This window comes from Mercurialis annua, linkage group LG5, assembly GCF_937616625.2.
Source record: "Mercurialis annua linkage group LG5, ddMerAnnu1.2, whole genome shotgun sequence".
NCBI classification, from domain to species: domain Eukaryota; kingdom Viridiplantae; phylum Streptophyta; class Magnoliopsida; order Malpighiales; family Euphorbiaceae; genus Mercurialis; species Mercurialis annua.
The window spans coordinates 2632505-2654269 of record NC_065574.1 but is presented as its reverse complement, the minus strand read 5'-3'; the positions used below and the strand labels follow the sequence as shown (position 1 = coordinate 2654269).

At 30.2% G+C, this 21765-nt stretch overlaps 1 protein-coding gene and 1 long non-coding RNA gene across 2 annotated transcripts; both read right to left on the bottom strand.

The window, feature by feature from the left end:
- Window positions 1-946: 946 nt before the first annotated feature.
- Window positions 947-6151, bottom strand: LOC126681165 (NADP-dependent malic enzyme). The gene is made up of 20 exons (XM_050376595.2): window positions 5904-6151; window positions 5390-5664; window positions 4968-5088; window positions 4791-4865; window positions 4482-4633; window positions 4263-4368; window positions 4063-4128; window positions 3629-3724; window positions 3450-3521; window positions 3283-3366; window positions 3101-3199; window positions 2898-2945; window positions 2741-2794; window positions 2537-2635; window positions 2372-2461; window positions 2216-2293; window positions 1981-2055; window positions 1789-1879; window positions 1438-1566; window positions 947-1337 (listed from the first exon to the last, which is right to left on the bottom strand). Exons 1-20 carry the CDS (start codon window positions 5928-5930, stop codon window positions 1249-1251), a joined length of 1926 nt encoding a protein of 641 aa, XP_050232552.1. The 5' UTR covers window positions 5931-6151; the 3' UTR covers window positions 947-1248.
- Window positions 6152-20424: 14273 nt separating this feature from the next.
- Window positions 20425-21471, bottom strand: LOC126682374 (uncharacterized). Its single transcript, XR_007641439.2, has 2 exons — window positions 20898-21471; window positions 20425-20757 (listed from the first exon to the last, which is right to left on the bottom strand). It is a non-coding gene; the product is annotated as an uncharacterized LOC126682374 (long non-coding RNA).
- Window positions 21472-21765: the final 294 nt, after the last annotated feature.

The window sequence follows — 21765 nt, the reverse complement described above, 5'->3', positions numbered from 1 at the left end:
TTTAGTGCTTCGGGGTAGAGGTGAAACATAAATACATACGTCAGGGTATAAATGAATTTTTTCCTAAATCAGGGTATAAACGAAAAAAAAGTTCAAGGTGAGTGATTTTTTAAATAATTAAGCCTTATTTATTTGACAAAAGTTCAATAAATTTTCTTAAAAATGGTCAATTTAACATAAAAGGTTAATCTAATGCAAAAAGAGTCAATTTAGAGAATTTTTGCCAAATAAAAAAAAGTCAATTTTATGCTTTAGGTTACAATTGAAATAAAAAAATGCAAAATAAGGTAAAATTGACAGATTTGCAACGTTGGGATAGAATTGAAAAGAGAATGAAAGGTCAGAGTTTTTTAATACATTAAGCCTTAAAATTACATGTTTTGACATCATTGTTAAGAAAAATTTGTGTTTCCTTAAGTTAAATAATGTTCTTCTCCAGTGCTGCATTTTCTTCCCAATTAGATGTTTATTTGTCATTCTTTTTTTACAGGTATCTTCCGGTGTCCGGAGCCACTACCTTGACTAATTCTGACCAAGCTAGATAAAATTCGTTAAAATGATCCCTCTCAATTTTTTTACTTTAAACTGCTCGATAGTAACCCAGAGCTCGAAACCAAAACCTCTGGTTAAAGAAAAATAAACCCATACCATGCCACTTTATCCCAGCCCATCTTGTTTTCTGTCATCTTTTGATTTCGTTCTGTTCACTTTAATCTCTCATCGTCATAAATGCAATGAGGAAGATGAAATTAAAATTTTATTATAAATTTCAAATATATATTACATTTTTATTCGACTTGTCAGTCAAGTATAAAACACTAAAGTACTTATAATTAACGCGACGAGTTATCATCCATCTAACAATAATATTCGATAAGCTATGATTAATATTTTAGGAAAATATGAAGAAGTTTATGCGTCTATTTTGATACAGTGAGAAAGCAAAGAACAATAAAAAGAATTTCATTTTCATGTGAGAATTTTCAAGTCCATCTTTTTTCCCCTTCTTTTTCATGCTATATTCTGACTGCATCAGACTACAAGCACCTACTATAAATGTGCTACTGATTACCCACGGAACGACTTACATGGCAACGTCGTATAAAATAAAGGATTAACAGTTAAAATAGGATAACGAAAAAATTAAACAAAAAAATGGAAAATGGCTGATTATGTGACTAAAAATGAACCTCTACTTTTTTTCTTTTTTCGGTTTTTCCCCTTCCTTTTGGGGACGGGGGTATCACTTTACCGGTAGCTTCTGTAGGCAGGGCTGTACATACAGCTTTCAGCGTACTTCACAAGATCCTTGGGTTGAGGGAGGCGACTAGCCAAACCTACACAAAGTGATTGCAAAATGGTTGGGAATTACTCATATAGATATCATATGCCATGACTTATTATAGAGATTCTGCATGAGATGAACAAAGGACTCACCGAGTTCATAAGCTTTTGCAGCCACATTGGCAGCAATATGTGCTGAAATCTTTCTGATGTTGGTGAATGGAGGGTATATGAGTCCCTTGTCAAAGTTTTCTTGGGTCACCTCTGCTGCCAAAGCTTCCGCTGCACCAACACAACGAGCACAAACATGGAACCATTTTTAAGAATCTAGGAAATAAGTTATATAACCATTCCCGCAAAACACCATAATTTTCAAGTATGACACAAATTTCATACATGAACAAGTCACATAGGTCCTTAATAATGTCTAGGCGACTTTCAGTTGAATTTTAATTAGTACAACTGAAGATAAATCCTAAAAACTCATCATTGTTGAACACTTACATGCTGCCAGAAGCATATCATCATGAACACGAATTGTACCAGACATGATTAAACCCAGACCGAATCCAGGGAAGATATATGCATTGTTAGCCTGAATAACATGGAAAAATTAATTACACAATTATCGTCGAATGTATCAAATGTCCGTATTCTGCATTGAAGAAACGATCATAAAGTCTTAAGTTTTCTTACTTGACCAGGCACGTAAACATTCCCCTCATATTCAACTGGCGCAAATGGGCTCCCGCTAGCAAAAATTGCACGGCCCTGCAAGTTTTAAAGAAAACGCTTGTTAATCCTAATCGGCAGCCTATAAAAAGCATCAAGTAAAAATCCTATGAAAAGGCTATGCCACTAAGCAATGCATTGCCCGTATGCAAATATTTTTGTAGAAAAATAACATGCACAAGCTGCATGTTTGTATTACCTGACTCCATGTGTAAGCTTCCTCAGCAGTACATTCAGATTGTGAAGTTGGGTTAGAAAGAGCAAGAATTATAGGTTTCTGCACGCGAACATATAAAATATGGTTATCTTAAGGTTGATTCCCCATACTTAATTAGATGAGTGGACAGGACCGTACCTCGTTGAAGGAGGCCATAGCCTCAACCACTTCTTTAGTAAATGTTCTTCCCACTCCTGATGTTCCAATCAACACTGTTGGCTTAATGTCCTGTGAAGTTATAAGAAAAAAATGAGAATAAGGAAACAATTTTATTTTGCATTTGCAGGGAGAGGGAGTATTTACATTGACAGCATCGAGAAGTGTCTTTATAGGTTCATGTTCATGTGCCCACGGCTTCTTAAAATGTTGGAGTGAATCTATGCGTGAACTAACAATCAACCCCTGGAAATGAATTCGTGTGAAAATTAAAAACAGTAAACAACAGTTACAGCAAAATAGCATAAATCATTATCATTCAATCAGCTAGAACCAAAACAGGTCTAGTACCTTTGAGTCCACCAATGAAATCTTCTTGCGAGTCTCTTCCACCGGCATGTTTGTCTGAAGAAAGAGTGATAAAGTTTAGATTTAATTGCCATTTAATGCTTTCAAACCTTCATCCATGGGTAAGAGATGCAGCATTAAAAGAAGGGTGATAGCAGACCTGCTTTGAAATCTCTAGAGCTATGAGTTCTGCAATTCCAGTGCCAGCCTGCAATTAGCAACAGAGTGAGGCATAACTTACGGAGCAATTCATCCTTTTCACTTTATCAGCTTATATAGAATTTTGAATCAATATTTTAATTTACTTGTCACTAATGCAAGTCATTAACCAAAGCACTAAGAGCACAGTTAGTATCCACTCACTTCTCCGGCACCAAGGAATAAGAATCTGTGATCGGCTAGAGTTCCACCAACTAATTTTAGTGCTGCAACAAGCCCCGCAAGAACCACTGATGCTGTGCCCTGGAACAATACGTTTGGTTTTAAATATTAGAACTATGCCTGTCCTATGTGCTATAAATATCACAAACATAAAATTACCCTACCTGTATATCATCATTGAAAACAAGATGCGTTGTACCATATTTTGCAAGCAGATCAAAAGCATTGTGGTTTGCAAAGTCTTCAAACTGTAAAAATACGGCATGGATTTAGAAAACCATTTAAAAGAAAAGATCATCAATGTCTTGAGTCTTGACGCATCGGTGATTACCTGAACGAGCACTTTCTCCCCATAATTCTGCTTGACAGCAGCCATGAACTCATCTAGCAGTTCAGAGTATTCCTGAAATGAAGATGAGTACGACAGTAAATTACATAGCATCTGGAAATGAATATTCTGAACATAAGAGAAGTCCCGCCAAGTAAGTTATATGAACATGTGGAATGTACCTGTCCAGTAGCCCTTCTTCGCCTAAGCCCAATGTAGAACTCATCATTTAGCAGCTTCTCGTTGTTGGTTCCCACATCAATAGTTACAGGCAAGCACTGCAATGAATTTTTAAATTGGTTTTGTTAATAACAAGTGAAATGATGGAAGCATACAAAATTGGTCACATTCTGCATGTGCAGCTAACAGAAGCATTCATGCATTTTGATCATCAAACAAACAAAAGCACTTCATACAAATTGGTGCCAAAACTTCCACAAATTACCGAGTAATGGACTTTCTTTAAACTGCCAAGTTAGTAGGAGACACCACTAAATGGCTTGGAATCCATAGAATAATCTGTGTTCCGTGTGAATTTTCCATAATCGTTTAAAAAACATAAAGAATGAATTAAAAATAGTAAGGGGAGAAAGAAGAGCCTCCTATGGATACTTACAGATGAAGGGCGAACACCCCCTAGTGCTGTATATAGAGAAAGTTTGCCCACAGGTATTCCCATACCCTAAAATAGCAAACATTAATGAAATGAGTCAATCACCGATATGCAAGAGAGACCATAGGAGAAAGAGAGAAATGTGAATGGGATTTAAGAATACAGGACAGGAACTTTTGAAAGTGTATCAAGATGAAAATCACCTGACAGCCAAGGTCTCCCAACCCCAAAATTCGCTCACCATCAGTTACAACAATGACTTGAATATTCTTCTCAGGCCAGTTCCTCAGTACCTCAAGAATTCTACCCCTGTTGAAGATGACTCATCGGCTTAAATGGGGATGGCAGAAAATTGTTGCAATAGAGAATTGAGCAGCAACAACAAACATAAGGAATTTAATAATATATATTTTTGGAATTACTTTTCTTGTAAACTGATATAGAGACCCTGAGGACGACCGAAGATACTTCCATATTTCTGGCATGCCTCGCCAACGGTTGGAGTGTACACAATTGGGAGCATCTCCTCAACATTTTCAATGAGAAGCCTATAGAAGAGTTTTTCATTTCTCTCCTGCAACAGAAGTAAATATATCTCTCATATTTTCCGTAAACCTAAGCTGGAAAACTCATAGGTGACAGTTAAAAAATTAACATGGCATCGCCAATTTAAAGCAAGACTATAGTTAATATAATTCAGAACCAAACATCATTAAAAACCTTTTAGCTACCTGAAGATCCATCATAGCCATGTACTTTTGCAGCGGAAGTTGATACTGCCGAATAATGTGCATCATTTTCTTCACCTGAAAATAAAAGAGTCCAAAAGCTTCATCACATTTCACATAAAAATAACACTACAAGTTCGACAAAAATACACATCAAAGCCAACAAGTGAAGTAACGAACCTGGAGCTCCTGAGAAACTACTGAAGGGGGAAGAAGGCCGCGCAAGTAGTGGGCGTCTCTCTCTTTATCATTGAAAGCAAGCCCCTTGTTGTGGTGCGGATCACGCAACAGAGAATACCCGCTGCAGTATATTAAACGAAGCAATGAGCAAAATTTATCACATCCTTGTATGTCATTGAATTCCTTACAACATTTCAAAAGGAAACAAATTGGATAAAGACAGATTGAAACAAAATTCTGTAAAAACTCATCAAACAGTGACATAAACAACTCAAGTCGTCATCATTATTCATTGATTCATCACCACCAAACACACACACAACAATCTAAAACATTGGTATCATCAACGCAATTTTTAAAACTAAACATCAATAAAACATAATAATATTAGCATCAGCAAATAATTTGATGATAAAATTCACCTTGCAACAGAAAGTGACCAAGGCGTGACAAACTGATCCTCCGTGGCAGTATCCTCACCGTACACGTCATGGACCCCACCAGCAACGGTGGTTTTAGCCTCCACTTCAATCACAGAACCACCATCTCTAATTTCCTGAAGTGTACTACTTTCCAACACAACGCTGCCGTTTCGTTCCCGACTAGGATTTAACACAGCTTTAACTCTCAATGAAGAAGCTTTATGCACTGTAAATTCTCCTCTCTGCTTCCCTGATACACGGCTACAAGAGCCACTCTGTTCAACAACAGCCCAAAAGCATTAAAAATCACAATTTCCTCACTACAAAACAAAAATTCAATCTTTAAAAATGAAAAAAATTAGAAATCAAGCAAATTTCACATTTTTAAGGACCCAGAAAGCTTAAAATCTAATCAATGTGAAAATGAGGTCAAATCAGCTAAAAAGTGATGATTTTGTGAAGTGGGTGAGAGTTAAAATTGTGAAAAAATGGGTAATACTGAAATTAAAATTACCAAGAAGCTGCTTTTCAAGGAGATCATGGTGATTGAAATGTGAATTTTAAGGAGGAAATTTGTAATAATTTAAGGTTGTTTGTTAGAGCTGTGGTATTGTCTGTTTGGCCCTCCCTATGACTCTCTCTCTCTGGTTTAAGTTGGGCATTAACGAGGAGGGAGTGCGAGAGAAGAGATAAAGGGAGGGATCGAAGAAATGGCGAGGAAGGAGGGGCTTTAAAACGTGGATTTATTTTAATTTTTCTTTTTTTGGTTTCTCTCTCTAGTTGTTTTTAAAGTTTATCTCTCTAGAAATGACATGTGGGCAACTGATTTTGTCCAAATATTACCGATGTGTCCTATGTGCGTGTTTTTATGTGGGCCATGGTTAGTGTGGGACCATAATAAGTAGGCTTCGTTTAATTAAGAGGGATAAAAAATTAATTATTATTTATTTTTTTAATTATTAAAATTTCACATAATTAGTTTGTTGCACGAACGATGTGGTGGGAATAATTTTCCTTAATGAAGGTGAACTTTTAAATGAGTCGATGAATTAACTCAATGCAACAAGTGATAAATTCACTTGAAAAAAAAACAAATCAAAATAGATGAGTTTTTTTTTTTGCAGCAGATATAAATCGACTGTTATAATTTCAAGTGTTAGTAGTTAGAAATTTAATGCCACCACATTATCAGTTGGATTTTATATGTGTCCCTTAAAGTGTGAGCATGGAGGCTGAAACTCAAGATTTCCAACTCATGAGAGAGAGCCCCGCTATTAGTCATGCCACTTAATTAAATTGGGTGAGTTCAACTGGTTAGATATGAAAAAGGACATCATATTTTATTAAATCAAACATATAACGGTTACATGTGTAAGAAATTTAGAAAAATCAGAAAATTAAACATATAACGGTTATCGTGTGTTATGACTGATTTATCGATCTACTTATAAAAACAAAAAATAAATTACAAAACTGCTTTGCTTAAAAAAATGTCTTCTTCAATCAAAATCTCTTCATCGCCTGCAAACCGATTTTTTTTATATTTAAGGGTCAGGGCATTTGATTCACCCTCCATCTAAAAAAAACCCTTCATAAAATGGGACAAATAAACCTTTTAGAAAATGACAAATAAAATTATCGTAAATAAAAACAGCCAATAAAATAAATAATGCGAACAAGCTATTACAATTCATAAATGAATTTATCTTTAGTGTTGAAAGACATTATTGATCTATTTTTCGTTTCTTGATTCGCAACAAATTGGATATATATATATATATATATATATAATATTTTACATCGTCGATAAATTTTAGACAATCAACTAAAAATGAATGTCGGTGGCTATTATTATATTTATTAAAAAAAATAAAGTGATAAAATAAATAAGATGATTCCGGTTAACAGTTTCGAAAAGAAAATATGAAAAACAAATCTATAAACAACTAGAGTTTTGAAATCGAGAGAAAAGGAGGAAGTGCATATCCTTAATTATGTAAAAAGGCTAATTTAATTCTTTGTACAATTTAAAAATACAATTTTATCTCTTTCAATGGAAACTATTTATAAATAGTTTAAATTGTTCCTTTTTATAAATGAAACTAGTTTTATTAAAAAACAATATCATAACACAAAATCGGATTTGCGAATGTCAGAACAATCAAATCCTAAAATTTGACATCATACAAAAAATTAGCATCTCGCACTAGAAAGTGAGCTGCCAAGTTCGTTGATCTTCTAATAAAAATGAAAGAACTACATTGCTATAGGGCTTTAAAACTCCCAATAATGTTTAATAACCGACCCGGTATATCCGACCTATCTTCCTCACTATAATGAAAAGTCTAGACTAAGAGAAGCAAATATATTATAAAAACGTATATTCTCAACAAATGATTGTTTCAGCCAATTTAAGACCTCTTTAAAACTCATTGCTTTAGCCAAGTCAGGGCCTCTTTAAAACTCGCCACTTCATCTGTCAACATACCGTAAACATAGCCCGCCACCGAACACCTCCCACGCCCCGCCTTGCTATCATCATTACGAACAATACTAGCAAAACTATCCAATGAGGGAGTTTGCTTTATTCAACTCCCTTTTGGATAACAATTTTTTCTTAAGTTATGTAGAATAGACGATTTGAATATGAAATTAAAAGGTTTAGATGCAATTATTAAAAAAAAAACATTTCAAATACAATTATAATTGTAAAAGTTTTAAAAGTTTATTATAATTAATTAAAGACGTAAAAATTTAAGTTTCTTAAATAATTTGGTCTTTTAGATTGAAATACATTGAGATTAGCACATATTGGTTGTCCTTATGTATTTTTCAAACATAAGATTATCCATCAAGTAAATTAAGAGGATATATTCATTGCTGTAATGTGTTGAATGTGACATTTTCTTAAAACAGAAGAGGTAAGGGAATGACAAAATAAATATTTTCAAGAACATTTCTACCATGAGACAAACCTCTTCCATCAACCATGGAATAAACCATTGTTAAATATATGTTCTAAGTTTTTAATTACTTTCCAACAAGTATATATAGTAGTAATCTATGAAAAATTTCCAATTTTTTTTTATAGATTTTGAAGAATAAAATACTTACAAACTAATTAATGTTTTATCTTTTGAATTCTATATTACTATATACATACTGTAATCGATCTCGAATCATTTAGAATAAATTATATATAATTTTTAAATAAAGGGTCAATCTGGCTTTTATACTTAAATTAAAAATAATTTTTAAATAAAGGGTTAATCTGGCTTTTATACTTATGACTTTGGATAAAAACTCAATTAAATCATTTAAATTAATTAAAAACAATACTTTTTTATTTTCGGTCAATTAAGGACAATTATTTTATATTTTTATGTCAATTAGAAATAAAATGGATTATTCCGGTCCTTGAATTTGTTTATATTATATAATTTTATTATTAATTAATTTAAAAAAATAAAATTTTGTTTTTAGTTGATCAAAATATGTGAAAATGAATTATTCGAATTTGAATTATGAATTGAGGGATGGGTTAACCCTTTGCTGAATCATTTTTTGGAAAAGAAAATAGTACCACATAGTACTAATATGGAAGACATGAAGTCGGGTGAGGATGTATATTGTAATGGTGGGATATGGACAATAATTAGGGTGAGGTTAATGAAGCAAATAGTTGTGGGAAACTCCTCCACTTGCCCCAACGGATAGTACTATTTATTAGTCGAATCCAACCCAACACATCAAAAAATCTATCCAACTCCATCAAACACTATAATGACAACTATTCCACCTCTTTTATACCCACCAAAAAAAAGCCATGAAGGGCAGGACCACCCCCTCCATATACCTGTTCATGGCCGGATTTGGACAGATTTGAATTAGATCTAATTATTTTAGACTCGTATTAAGATTATACCTATAATTTATAAGTTCAAATCGTAATGTCTGCGTTTAAAGAGCTCGTATGAAAGTCACTATATAAAATACCATCACTTTGATGAAGCAAAGACGAAGTGGAAGCCATAGTGACAACACCGGCAGCACCACAACATGGTGGTGCCAGTTACAATGCAAATTTATATTTCTTTGATTGTTGGTTTTAAATGTAATTTTAAGATTTTAAGAATGTGTAAGAGAAAGTAATTGCACCTACTATTTAAAATTATTTTTCTTTCTTAATTGATTAAATTGTTTGCACCAGTTGGATATTGAGCCTTATAATCATCTTTAACCATTCTTTTATAACCGTTCGGTGTTAATTGACCGCTCCTTCATTGATGGACATAGACAATCATGAAACCACGCATATCTTGTATTCATTTAATTATTTCTCTATTTTATTATTTGTTAATTATTTTCTATTGATTTTTATTCAATACTGATGCACTTAATCTCACAACATCTCATTTAAATGAAAATTTAAATTATGTTTAGATCATGTTGGAATTTAATATCTATTATTCAAGTTCGATATACTATATAAAACGTTCAAATTCAATTCAAACGGATAGAGCTCGGGCGGACACCCGAGCCAACGATCAGCTTCCTGAACATTTCTTTCTTAATCTTGCTGTATACTCGATAGTTACTTCAACGATGCATAGCAAGCAAGTTGCTATATATACTCAATAGTATGAGCCTAGCAATGGACGAAAAGGACCTTTTTGCAAATAATAAAAATTGGTAGGTGGCTAGCTTAATACTTGTGGATGATAACAAAGAGTAGTTGAGAAATCGGTCCTTCTCTTATAAAAAAACCTACTAATACCAGCCACATTTATGGGCAATTAATTATTTACATAACATAATTTAAAATATATAAATTCTATCAATTTTAAAATATTAAAATTATCTATAAGAATCCTGAATTCCTAATCTATTAATATGATATAGTTAATTATTTGTAAATTATAAGTTTATAATAATATTGAGACCAAAAATTGTTTCAATATTAAAGAAAAGTAATAGTGAAGCAAAATTTGGGTGATATAATTGGGAATTTAGTGGTGCACTCCAAAAAGGTTTTGATGGTTCCTTGCAGAAACTGTATACAAAAGGGGGAATGGTTATGGAAAGCTATTTTAGTGTATGTATCTGGTGGAGGCTTAATTTGTTTGCTTGCCGTGATGTGCATATTATATATATATATATATATATATATATATATATATATATATATATATATATATATATATATATATATATCCAACAAAACTGGCAGCTCCTATAAATTTAAGAGATTTTAGATAAAAAATTCATAAAATTTAATAAAATCGTCAGTTTAATTGAAAATTGTTCTTTCATATACATCAATTTGGCTTTTTAATTTTTAAAACAATTCCCCACATATAATATATATTAATTTGAACTTATTATTTTAAAATTCTGGCTCCGTCACTGCTTCTAATGTTGGACTTCTACTATGGATTAAAAATTATTGAATATACTATTAAAATATCTTATTAATTTGATTGCTAAAAAAATTAAAAACCATGAATTATAAAAATAAATAAATAGACATTTTATAAAAACAATCAATGTAATTGTTCATAATTTGAATTCAAAATTTAAGGATTAGCCCATTTTAAGGTATTTGAATTTGACCTTTTCAATTTATTTGGTCCCTTAACTTTCATTTAGTCTTATCTGATTTCTGAACTTTCATTTAGTCTTATCTGGTTACCATCTGGTCCCTGAACTTTCATTTGGTCTTGTACTTTGATTTTTTTGCTCCCTCAAATTTCTAAGTGATGAATATTCAGGGACTAGATAAACTAAAATATATAAAGTTGAAGGACCTAATAAGTTCAAATGAAGATTTAAAGACCAGATAAATTAAAAATATAAAATTTATGAATCAGATAAGACCAAGTGAAAGCTTAAGAACTTACTAAATTAAAAATATAAAGTTAAAGGATCTAAAAATGAATTAGTCCAAAATTTAACTCATACTATGAATAAAAATTGTGGGGCTATGGGCAGGGTAAAATAGTAGTATATATGAAGTGTAATTATGGAATGCAAAAGAGGTCAAAAGTGGAATAAAAAAGTTAAGCATGGTATGTGGTAGGAGATGAAACATGTAGGTGATAGTTGGTGGCTGCAAAGTGGGGCAGTCAGAAGAAACTGCAGAGTTCTTCTCCTCTGCCTAAAAACGCTTTTAGTACAGAAAAATTATTGCACACAACCGTTGCGCCATATCATTCGTGAAACAAACTAATTATATGTTAGCCATGTGGAAAATTGAATGATAAAAAAAAAAATTAAAGATTCCCTATCGCAAATGCTTATTGGCTTGATGTAAAAATGACGTGGCGCAACAGTTGCATGGGATAAACACTCGTACAGTACAACTTCACATCAATTCTAATACTATGTGCCTTTCATATCTGACTAAGCGCTTTTAAAGCCAATTTTTTTGTTATTATTATTATTTAGAAAACCCATTTTGAGTTTATATATTTTTATTTTGTTATTTATAGTTCTTTATCAAAGTTATGTTTTTATCTGGCTTTTATAATTAATTTATTTTAAATTTTTAAGTTTTTTTTGGAATGAAAAAAAGTGTACGACACTCGTTGGAAAACGCACTTGAGATTGAATTTGAAGAGAATACCAGATAAATAAAAATTTAAAAATATAAATATCAAATTAAAGAAAATTTGAAAATATGTGAACGAGTTAAATGAAAAACTTAACTCATTAGTTTAAATTTACTCTATAATTGTGCACGCAGTAATGGTAATGGCTACATGCGTAGTGTTTCATCCAAAAGGACCTATAGAATTAAATTCTTAAAATATAAAGATCTAATGAATATAAGATTTTAAAATGGATTAAATACATATTAAAAAAGTATAGAGACCTTAAAATGAATTTGATCTTAACGTTCACTTTTTGCGTAGCCTATTTTTCTTAATTTTCTAATATATCTATATATATATATTAGTACAGTTTACAGCTATTCCTTCCAAATAAAAATAAATAAATACACCTTTCTTGAATGTCAAAGATTTGAATTTGATCATATGAAATTATGAATTACTAACGGCTCACAATTTTATCAATTTTTTTTAATCATTTGAGTATTGAAAATTCATAATATTTTGGATGTAGCTAATATTTATTTATGTTCAGCCATTGTGGATAATTAAAATCAGATAAGATAGATGGATATGGAAATTGAATCTCATTATCAGCAAAAAGAGTTGAAGGTTGACATGTTGTGTGACTAAGATTAGGGTCAGATCATGTGTCACCCAAGTTGATGATGTGGAATATATATGGACCATTTCTTAATACAGACCTTTTGGCTACCTGGCCGATTGAGACCTTAACTCGAATTAAATTATCCATTATTGGAACTAATTACAATTTAAAAGCAAAATAGATTGAATTTTAAACTTTTAAGTTATAATATTAAAACAAATAAATAAGGTTATTTTTGACAAGTAAATAAATAAGAGTGAATTTAACCTAATACATAGTTTGGATTGTCTCAAAAGGAAATTTTATCTTATAATTTTGAGATGATAAAATATTAGTTTTTAAAAAAAAAAATATTTACTCAGTAATTAACATCTCATTTAGTTGAATACAAATTATTTTTAGACTTTTTATTTGAAATATTTGTTGCTTTAAACTCATAAAAAGGTGAAAATACAATTTATAAAATAATTTTCTGCTCATAGAGATAAGATTTTTGTGTATAAAATTAAATCCTGAATAAATAGATTATATGACATTAATTTTTAATGTTTGGGATAATTATTATTTTTTGGTTGGTTGGAAAATAAAAACTGTTTATGAAAGAAATTTAATGCACAACTTTAATAGTTTGATGTCCATATAACATTGGAGTTATACCTAGAATTTCATTTTGTTGGAGATAAATAAATTAGAAAAGTAGAACTTTTCAAAAAGTGAAAAGATATTTCTTCGGTTTATTTTATATGTCTTACTTTCTAAGAAGTAATTGTCAAACTTCGCCTTAATTAGGGAAGTAATTTTCTTAATAAAACTTAAATAAGTTGTACTTCTCTAATAAATAGATGTAAAATAGAGAGATTTTTAGGTAGATTCAGTCTATCACGTCATCCGTGCACTAGCCTATTACAATATAATACGTTATTAAAATAGTGGCATTATCGTAATTTTATTTATTATTTTTTTACACTTTTAAATAGTAATATTACGATATTGTCATTATTTTAATAACATGTTATAATATAAGTAGTCCATAGATGACGTGGTGGACTGAATTTACCTAAAAATTTATCTGTAAAATATAATAATGTCCTTATATTTAATTATTTTAATTATTTGTCAAGAGTTTTATTGTCTTTATCATTTAATGCATAAAAAAAAATTCTCTAAAAAATTGAAAAATGAAACAAGGCGAATATTTTTTACTTTTTTAGTAATTAAATTCCTAAATAAGTATTTTTCCGGAAAATTATTTTTTGAGAAATGTATTATTACGAACCAAGTGTGGCCCTAGTTGGTTTGGGATAATCAATTAATTTTTTTTTTTTAAAAGATGGTTGTGATTTTTAATTTTAGTTTCTTATGCCATTTTCCTGTAAGGATTTAACTTTCTTGCGGATTTGACCATGATGTGCAGACTGCAAACAAGAAAAAAATATTTTATTAATTTTAGAAAAACAATATTATATTATTAATTTCAAATGATTTAATCCAGTAAAAGTATCATACGATTTGCACCAACATTAAAATATTTCTTAACATTTATATTTATTCAGAGTTTAATAGGGTTAAAGAAGTTATTAGTATTATTATTATTTAAATTGCAAAGCAGTGACATACTAATCTGAAATGAAAAAGCATGATATATAATGAAAATATCGACGAGCTCAAGTGGCCGGACTGGAGCTCTGTCGTTCGCCTCAAGTGAAGTAGGTCCATATGAGATAAAAAAAGAGTGAATTAGCTAATTACCTAGATTAGAAAAATATTAGCATTTAGTAACCCTAAAATTCTAACTTGATTTACATACCCCAAGCGTGTCAACCATTTATTTTTTTACTCTGCTCTTTATTTTTTATACTCCACTTATACCTAACACACTTTATTCAAAGTTTCTTCTTCTTCTCTTCTCAGCTCATTTAAAGAGAATAAAAATAACAAATCAACAATTCAATTTAAAATCTTCAGCTCATAACAATTCAACAAATTAATTTCTCTAATTCTATCATTACTTTTTAAAAATTTATTGTGACTTTCAAATTTAATTTCGATCCGCTCGAATTTTTAATTCCTAATTAAATAGCTTCAAATTTCACTTCGAATTCAAATCTAACGATCATAACTTTCTTAAAAAACAAAGAAAACTGTAAATTATTAATTTATTTGTTCTCATTAAAAATTTATTAAAAAAAATTTCAAACGGTTTCAAGTACAGTTTCAATTACGGTTTCAAACCGTTTACAAAGGTTTCAAACAGTGTAAAACAGAATCTAAAAAACACTTTTAAACAGTTTAAAAAATAACAGTTTCAAACAGTTTCAAAAAACAGTTTCGAACACTATAAAACAGTTTCAAACCGTTTACAAAGGTCTCAAACTGTCTAAAACAGATTCTAAAAAATACTTTTCAATGGTTTATAAAATAACAGTTTCAAATAGTATCAAACAGTTTCAAACCGTTTACATAAAAAATAACAGTTTCAAACCGTTTACAAAGGTTTCAAACAGTATAAAACAGTTGCAAACCGTTTTCAAAGATCTCAAACAGTCTAAAACAGTTTCTAAAAAACACTTTCAAACAGTTTAAAAAATAACAGTTTCAAACAGTATAAAACAGTTTCAAACCGTTTACAAAGGTTTCGAACAGTATAAAATAGTTTCGAGAAAACAGTTTCAAACGATTTCTAAAATTAATTTAAAACATTTGAAAACCAGGTCAAAATATCATTAATGAAGAACATTACGATTTTTTCAAAAAAAAGTTGTAAAAAATTCCAAAAAACGATGCTAAAATAATTTAAAACAACATAGAAAGAAAAAAGTAGAAGAAGAAGAAGAAGAAGAATTTTCTCATCTATCACCATCATATTATCTCTTAAACTCTTTTTTTATTCAAATTTCTTTGTCTTGGAGTTCATTTGTATAATGTGAAAAATAGAAAAAGCAGATTTAAGAAAAACGAAGAAAAAAAAAGTTGCAGAGGAAAGAAGAAGAAGAAGAAGAAGAAGAAGAAAGAGAAAAAGAAGTGAGAGAAAAAAAAAATGAGAAGGAAGAAAGAAAAAAAGGAGAGAGAAAAGAAAAAAACGAAAAAAGAAAGAAGAAAGAGGAAAGAGAAAAATGAGAGAGAAAAAAAAGGAAAATGAAATATGCATGTGTTTAAAAGAAGAAGAGTAAAAATACAAATAAGTTATTTTGCTAATTGAGGTACAACTAAAAATAATAGAAAAATAGAGTAAAAAAGTAAATTTTTGAAATTGAGGTATTTAGAACAAATAAGTTAAAAAAAGGAGTGTTTTGTGCAAATTCCTCATAAAAAAACAAACAAGTCGAAAGAATGTCGAAAAAAGCTTCCGGATTTGCTCGTTAGAGTGAACGTCTGAAAACATTTTTTTATGTAATACTTTAATGTATTATTTTATGAAAAATACTGAAGTGTTCGTCAGAGTGAACGTCCGAAAATCCTCTTTGGCGTTCTTTTGACTTGTTTGTTCTTGATCTCAGGTGGACCTATGTCACTTGAGCCCAACGACAGAGTTCCGGTCCGGTAACTCGAGCTAGTGAATATTTTTATTATTTATCAAAACGAGATATATACTATCAATAATTATAATATCCCTTTTCATGAATTTTGAGCTCTTTCATATGAATCCTAACTATAAAATCACATTTTACTCTTTTTATATTTAGATTAAATTTAATTAGAGCCATTTAAGTTATTAGTGGCAGATTTACAAATATTTCTCAACTTAAATTTAACTTTTTGTTCACGTTTGATCTCTCGAGAGTCGTGCTTATTTAAAGTTTGAATTCGTGTAAATTTTATTCTTTTTTAAAAAAATTAACACCAATTTGGATGGGAGCTCACTCTACCATTTCAATTGTTAGGAGTTAAAATGCTAACTCCAAAAATTAAATAGCTGCATATATGAATATATTTTAAATTTGCGGATTTATTTGAATAAGAAGAACAGCGACATATATATTACGAGAACCTTGCGACCTCAATTATATTAAAGCTTAACCCATCAATAAATTTTTTATTTCTATTTTTTTATTATTTTAGCCCTATTCAAGATTTATTATTCAATAAATTCATATATTATTTATTATTATTCAATAGGTATTTTTATGGACGAAAATTGCGAGCCTATGACTCGGTTACCATTAAATAGTTAATAATTTCCATGTCTAAAATGATAAAAAAATTATACGTTTAATTTTTTATTCATATGGCTTTTTTTATTCAATCCAAATACTTATAAATTTAAATATGATGATAATTGATTTTTTCAACATGTCAAGTTAGTTGGACATTTAAATTAGATTTTATGTTTATATCATGACTGCTTTTTCGTCCATAAAAGAAATCAAAGAAATTGAAATAAACTAAGTTGATGAATTAGATAAAAAAAAATGTCTGGGAGCTTTGGCCTGGTTGACAAAGCTCCTAAGACATCCTTCTGAGATCCTGGGTTCGACCCAGGCCTCAGCAGCCAGTGGGCTGATTTAAAAGGAATTGTATATAATCACAATTAACTCCCGCTAATCCCGCTAACAAAAAAAAATTAGATAAAAAAATGTAAAAAAAGGTGTGATTATAGAGTGCCGCGTGTATCCACGTGGAAGGGACGCTAGGACACGGTGTGGAATGAAAAGAAAAGAACAGAAATGCAATGATCGTTGGTTGTTGTTTATCTTTAATTTCAAGGCACCAGTCTAAGACATGTCACAGTGTATCATTTTAACACTTTTGAGTCCACGTGCGGTCTTCTCTGACACACATGTGAACTCTTCTTGTTTTCATCGGAATATAAGGCTCAAAGCCCAAAACGACGGACCAAACACTGGTGTTCTTTTTGTGGAATTTTCACAAAAATAAAAATAAAGAGCACTTATAAAATAACAATAAATAAAAAATCGATCCGGTCTTTAAATTTGTTTTTGTAAAATCAAATAGTTTTTTTAAATTTTTTGATCAATTAAATCTACAGACTTGTATTTCGAAATCAACAACATTTTAGTCATTCATATTTTTAAATTTGTGTCACGGAATCTAATAAGTCCGCATTTGAGATATTACATATTAGGGGTTATTTAATATAAATTAAGAGAGTTTGGAAATTTAATAATATGTCAATATATTTATAATGTGTATAACTGTTTATTAAATATTTTATGTTTAGTTTTATTATCTTTTGTGTATATTATCAAATTTATCAGTATAATTTTACTATATTTTAGCTATTATTTGGTATACTATTAGTAAAAATCAGTGTAAATTTAAACATTAACTTTTCTTGATTTATATATAGTGTAATTTCATCTAGAGAAAAAATCACAATTGCCCATACGGTTGATAAATAATCCCAGAAACACGGTTTGACCAAACCCCTTTTATTCAACACGGGTTGACCAACTTTTCTTTCAAAGTTAAACTTTTTAAATTGATAAATACGGTTTTAGCAAAATCAGTTCAATACAACAGACTTCTTCCAAATTGAATCACAGTTTCATCATCTCTGTTTCACGATGGCCCTCTTCCACCACTGCCGCCATAAAACGCTCCTCCAGTATTCTTTTTGCAACAACGTGGCCGGCGCCAATTTGTTTCAGGTCCACCGCGCCGGTGGAATTGACTGGATAAGCATAAGATGCTGAAAATACTAACGGTGAAAGCGAATCCAACGGGTGTGTCGAGAATTCAGAGAGAAAGGGATTTGAATCAAGAGAAGCAATTGTGTGCGCGAAGGTGGAATCGGTCGTTGACTCGGTTTTGACCAATTTCGTTGCATGTTAGAAATTTCCAACTTCATTTCTGGTTTCTCGATTCAAAATTCTGCACTATTTTGATAAGAAAAAATTGATCCATTTTTGCTGCTATGGTGGATTTGTTTGCGAAAGTTTAAGAAGAAATCAAATATTAGTAGTCCTTTGATAACATGATTGTCATTTTGCTAAATATCTTTATGCTTTTAGAATAGTCTAGAAATGTTGAATGGGATACAGCTGTTAAACTTTTTTTTACTCTATTTTCCTGTTGAAATCAATGGTTAAGGTTGAACATAGGTGGCACATGTGGCAAATTGTTAATTAAAAAAGTAGAGAACTAAGTGTTTTCCATTTTTTATTCAGTTAAACATCGGCTTATGTATCATGTTAAAAACTTAAAACCTCTTCTTCCGTTTACTAGTTATTTAAAAGGTATTTCAAGAATTCTTTTAATTTTTTTTTTTGAGAAAAAAATTCTTTTAATTTCAATTCACTATTAGTTCATTAATAGTTTACTTTTAGTTCATTAAATAAACTTGAGTTAGATATGTTATTATATTATAGATAGTGATTTATTACTGGTTTAACATCGGTTTACTAAAAATCTATTTACTATTAGTTTATTAAAAATTAAATTTTCTGTGAATTTACTATCGGTTTTTTAATATACTAAAAATACAAATAGTTTCAAATAGTTTTATTTCACTAAACAAACTTATAGTAATATTAGATTAAAAAATGGACTATTAATTTTTTAAAACACCGATAGTAAATCAGTAGTGAACTGATAGTAAGCTAATAATAATTATTTTTTAGTATACTGATAGTCAACCAATGGTAAACCGATAGTCAACCGTTAGTTAACCAATAGTCAACGGATAATAAACCAGTAATCAATCAATAATAAATTGATAGTGAACCAGTAGTAAACCGGTAATCAATGATAGTCAATCGGTATTCAACTGATAGTAAATCGATAGTCAAACAATAATAAACTGATAGTGAACCGATAGTCGACGCATAGTCAACGGATAGTAAATGAGTTTATAAGTGTCAGTTTACTAATAGTAAACCGGTATTAAACAATACCATCAGTTTACTAATCGTTTACTAACGGTTTCTTAACAAAAAGTTTACTATCAATTTTCTAATGGTTTACTAACAGTTTACTTAAAAAATAAATTTACGATTTGTTTATTTTTTTAACCATTTAGTTAATTTATTAATCGTTTACTAACAATTTACTATTATTTTACTAAAATAGAAGTTAATTTACTAACCGTTTACTATCGTTTTACTAAAAAATATTGTTAATTTATTAAATAAAAAATATAGTTGATTTATTAAATATAAGGGTTAATTCCTAAAAAAATCACGAACTTTACACGAAGTTTCATTTTAATCATGAACTTTAAAAGTTGTCATTTAAAGGCACGAACTTTCATTTTGTTTCAAATCTATCGCCAAAGTAAAATCCGATGTATTTTATCGAACCAAAAATTCCTAATCCTATATACTCTAACTAAAAGATAATAAGATTTAATGTCGATTTATAATTTGGGTCTTTCATTAATGGTTTATTTAAGAATTTAGTCAACAAAAATACACTGAGATGATATATTTGAAACAAAAAGAAAGTTCGTGCCTTTAAATGGCAACTTTTAAAGGTCATGATTAAAATGAAACTTCGTGTAAAGTTCGTGATTTTTTTAAGAATTAACCCTAAATATAAAGTATTGTTAATTTATTAACCGTTTACTAACAGTTTACTATGAGTTTACTAAAAAATAAGTTAATTTACTTACCGTTTACTATCGTTTTGCTAAAAAAATCAAACTCCTAAAATTCATAAATAGAAAATAATATAAAAATGTAAGGATATGATAAACATAAAGTCATTTTGTCAAATACTTTAGTAGCCAAATTTAAAACCGAATTGAAAACACCTACTATTATGTCCTAAATAATTAGACTTTGATTGTCGACTTCGATTAGGTGAATAGTAAATGAAACTGATATATGACATAAATATTATATGAAATAAAAAGAAAATTTACATAAGTCTTCATTATTTGTATTGAATTGAGTCACATAACACAAATGTCAGTTTGTAATGAACATTTTACAAATTGCAGGATCTACTCTTTCCGGCAGTTACTACTTCTACTAACACCAAAACATAATGCTGCTCCTGCTCTTGTTCTTTTTCTTCTTCTTGATTTGGTACTTAATGTTGCTACCGAAAGAATGACCTAATCATCATGAACCAAGAGATATAAATTTTCTAGATACTTGCAAAATGTCTACTGCCATACCATTCTTTTCACGGGAAACTAAATAATCTGATTCTGGTAGAACCAAAGCAATTGTCAGTGATGAGTATCCCTAATCAACAAATACATAAACAAAATTAAAATCACATAATTATAATTTGTTAAATCATCAAACACCTCTCTTTAAATCCTTAAAAGTACAGTAACATCAAATAAAATTTCAAGTTAAATATAGAAAAAGGAATAACATACAGTATCAAGAAGATGCACAAGCTTCACTATGGCTACCACGCAAGGCAGCAGTTTCCTCTAGCAGATGCCTCAAAATTTGAAAATGAAAAATTAAAATCAAAAAAAAAAAAAAAAGAACAACAATCAACAAAAGTTTAAAAATTCAGTGGAAATGAGAACACCTCCTGCTCATAAACATTGGCAAGAATCTTAATCGGCGCGTCGATTTGCTATCAAACAACAAGAAAGGAACCCAAACTATCATGGGTAAAGAAAGAGAAGAATAATGGTGGAATCATTAGGATGCTTAACAGACGATAGGAAGAGATGCCGCCTCCGTAGCAGCGGCGATGGCGGAACCGAACGAATCTGTACCTGTTACTCAACAAAATAACAATAATGGAAAAGAACCCAGATATAGAGGAGTTTGTAAACATCCATGGGCAGATTCATCGCAGAAATCATAGATCCGTATATCTCAACGTTTTTCAACAAAAAACCGTAAAATAAAAGCATAAAAATTAAAGCAGATGAAAGTGAACAGTAATTTTAAAAGTGGAATGGCCGGGCGGTATTATTGGGATTATTTTAAGTCTTCCCCGTGGTCAGCCTAATTTCCTCTTTCTCATCTATTCTTAAATGCAGCAAATGAGACCAAGATTTCAGCAGTCAGGCCCATGAACCCAAAATGGTACCATTCCTTTCTTGAACTGGATTGCAGATTTTTTGGGCCCACGAACCCAAAATGGTACCATTTGTTGGACGACTCTATTTCAGATTTTTTTTTCTTTAATCACTAAAAAGGAGATATTTTTAGCATTTGTATAAAAATTTAATCCTACAAATTAAACAGAATTATGTCCGTGTTTATATCACTTGAGTTATAGTT

Bases quoted from the DNA above. Each gene is read 5' to 3' on its own strand.
- LOC126681165 (XM_050376595.2), bottom strand. From the start codon at position 5,930: ATGATCTCCTTGAAAAGCAGCTTCTTG. The intron at 4,866-4,967 runs GTTCGTTACTTC...TTTTATTTTCAG, and splicing joins TAGTTTCTCAGGAGCTCCAG to GTGAAGAAAATGATGCACAT. The intron at 3,522-3,628 runs GTACATTCCACA...TCTTCATTTCAG, and splicing joins GAAGAAGGGCTACTGGACAG to GAATACTCTGAACTGCTAGA.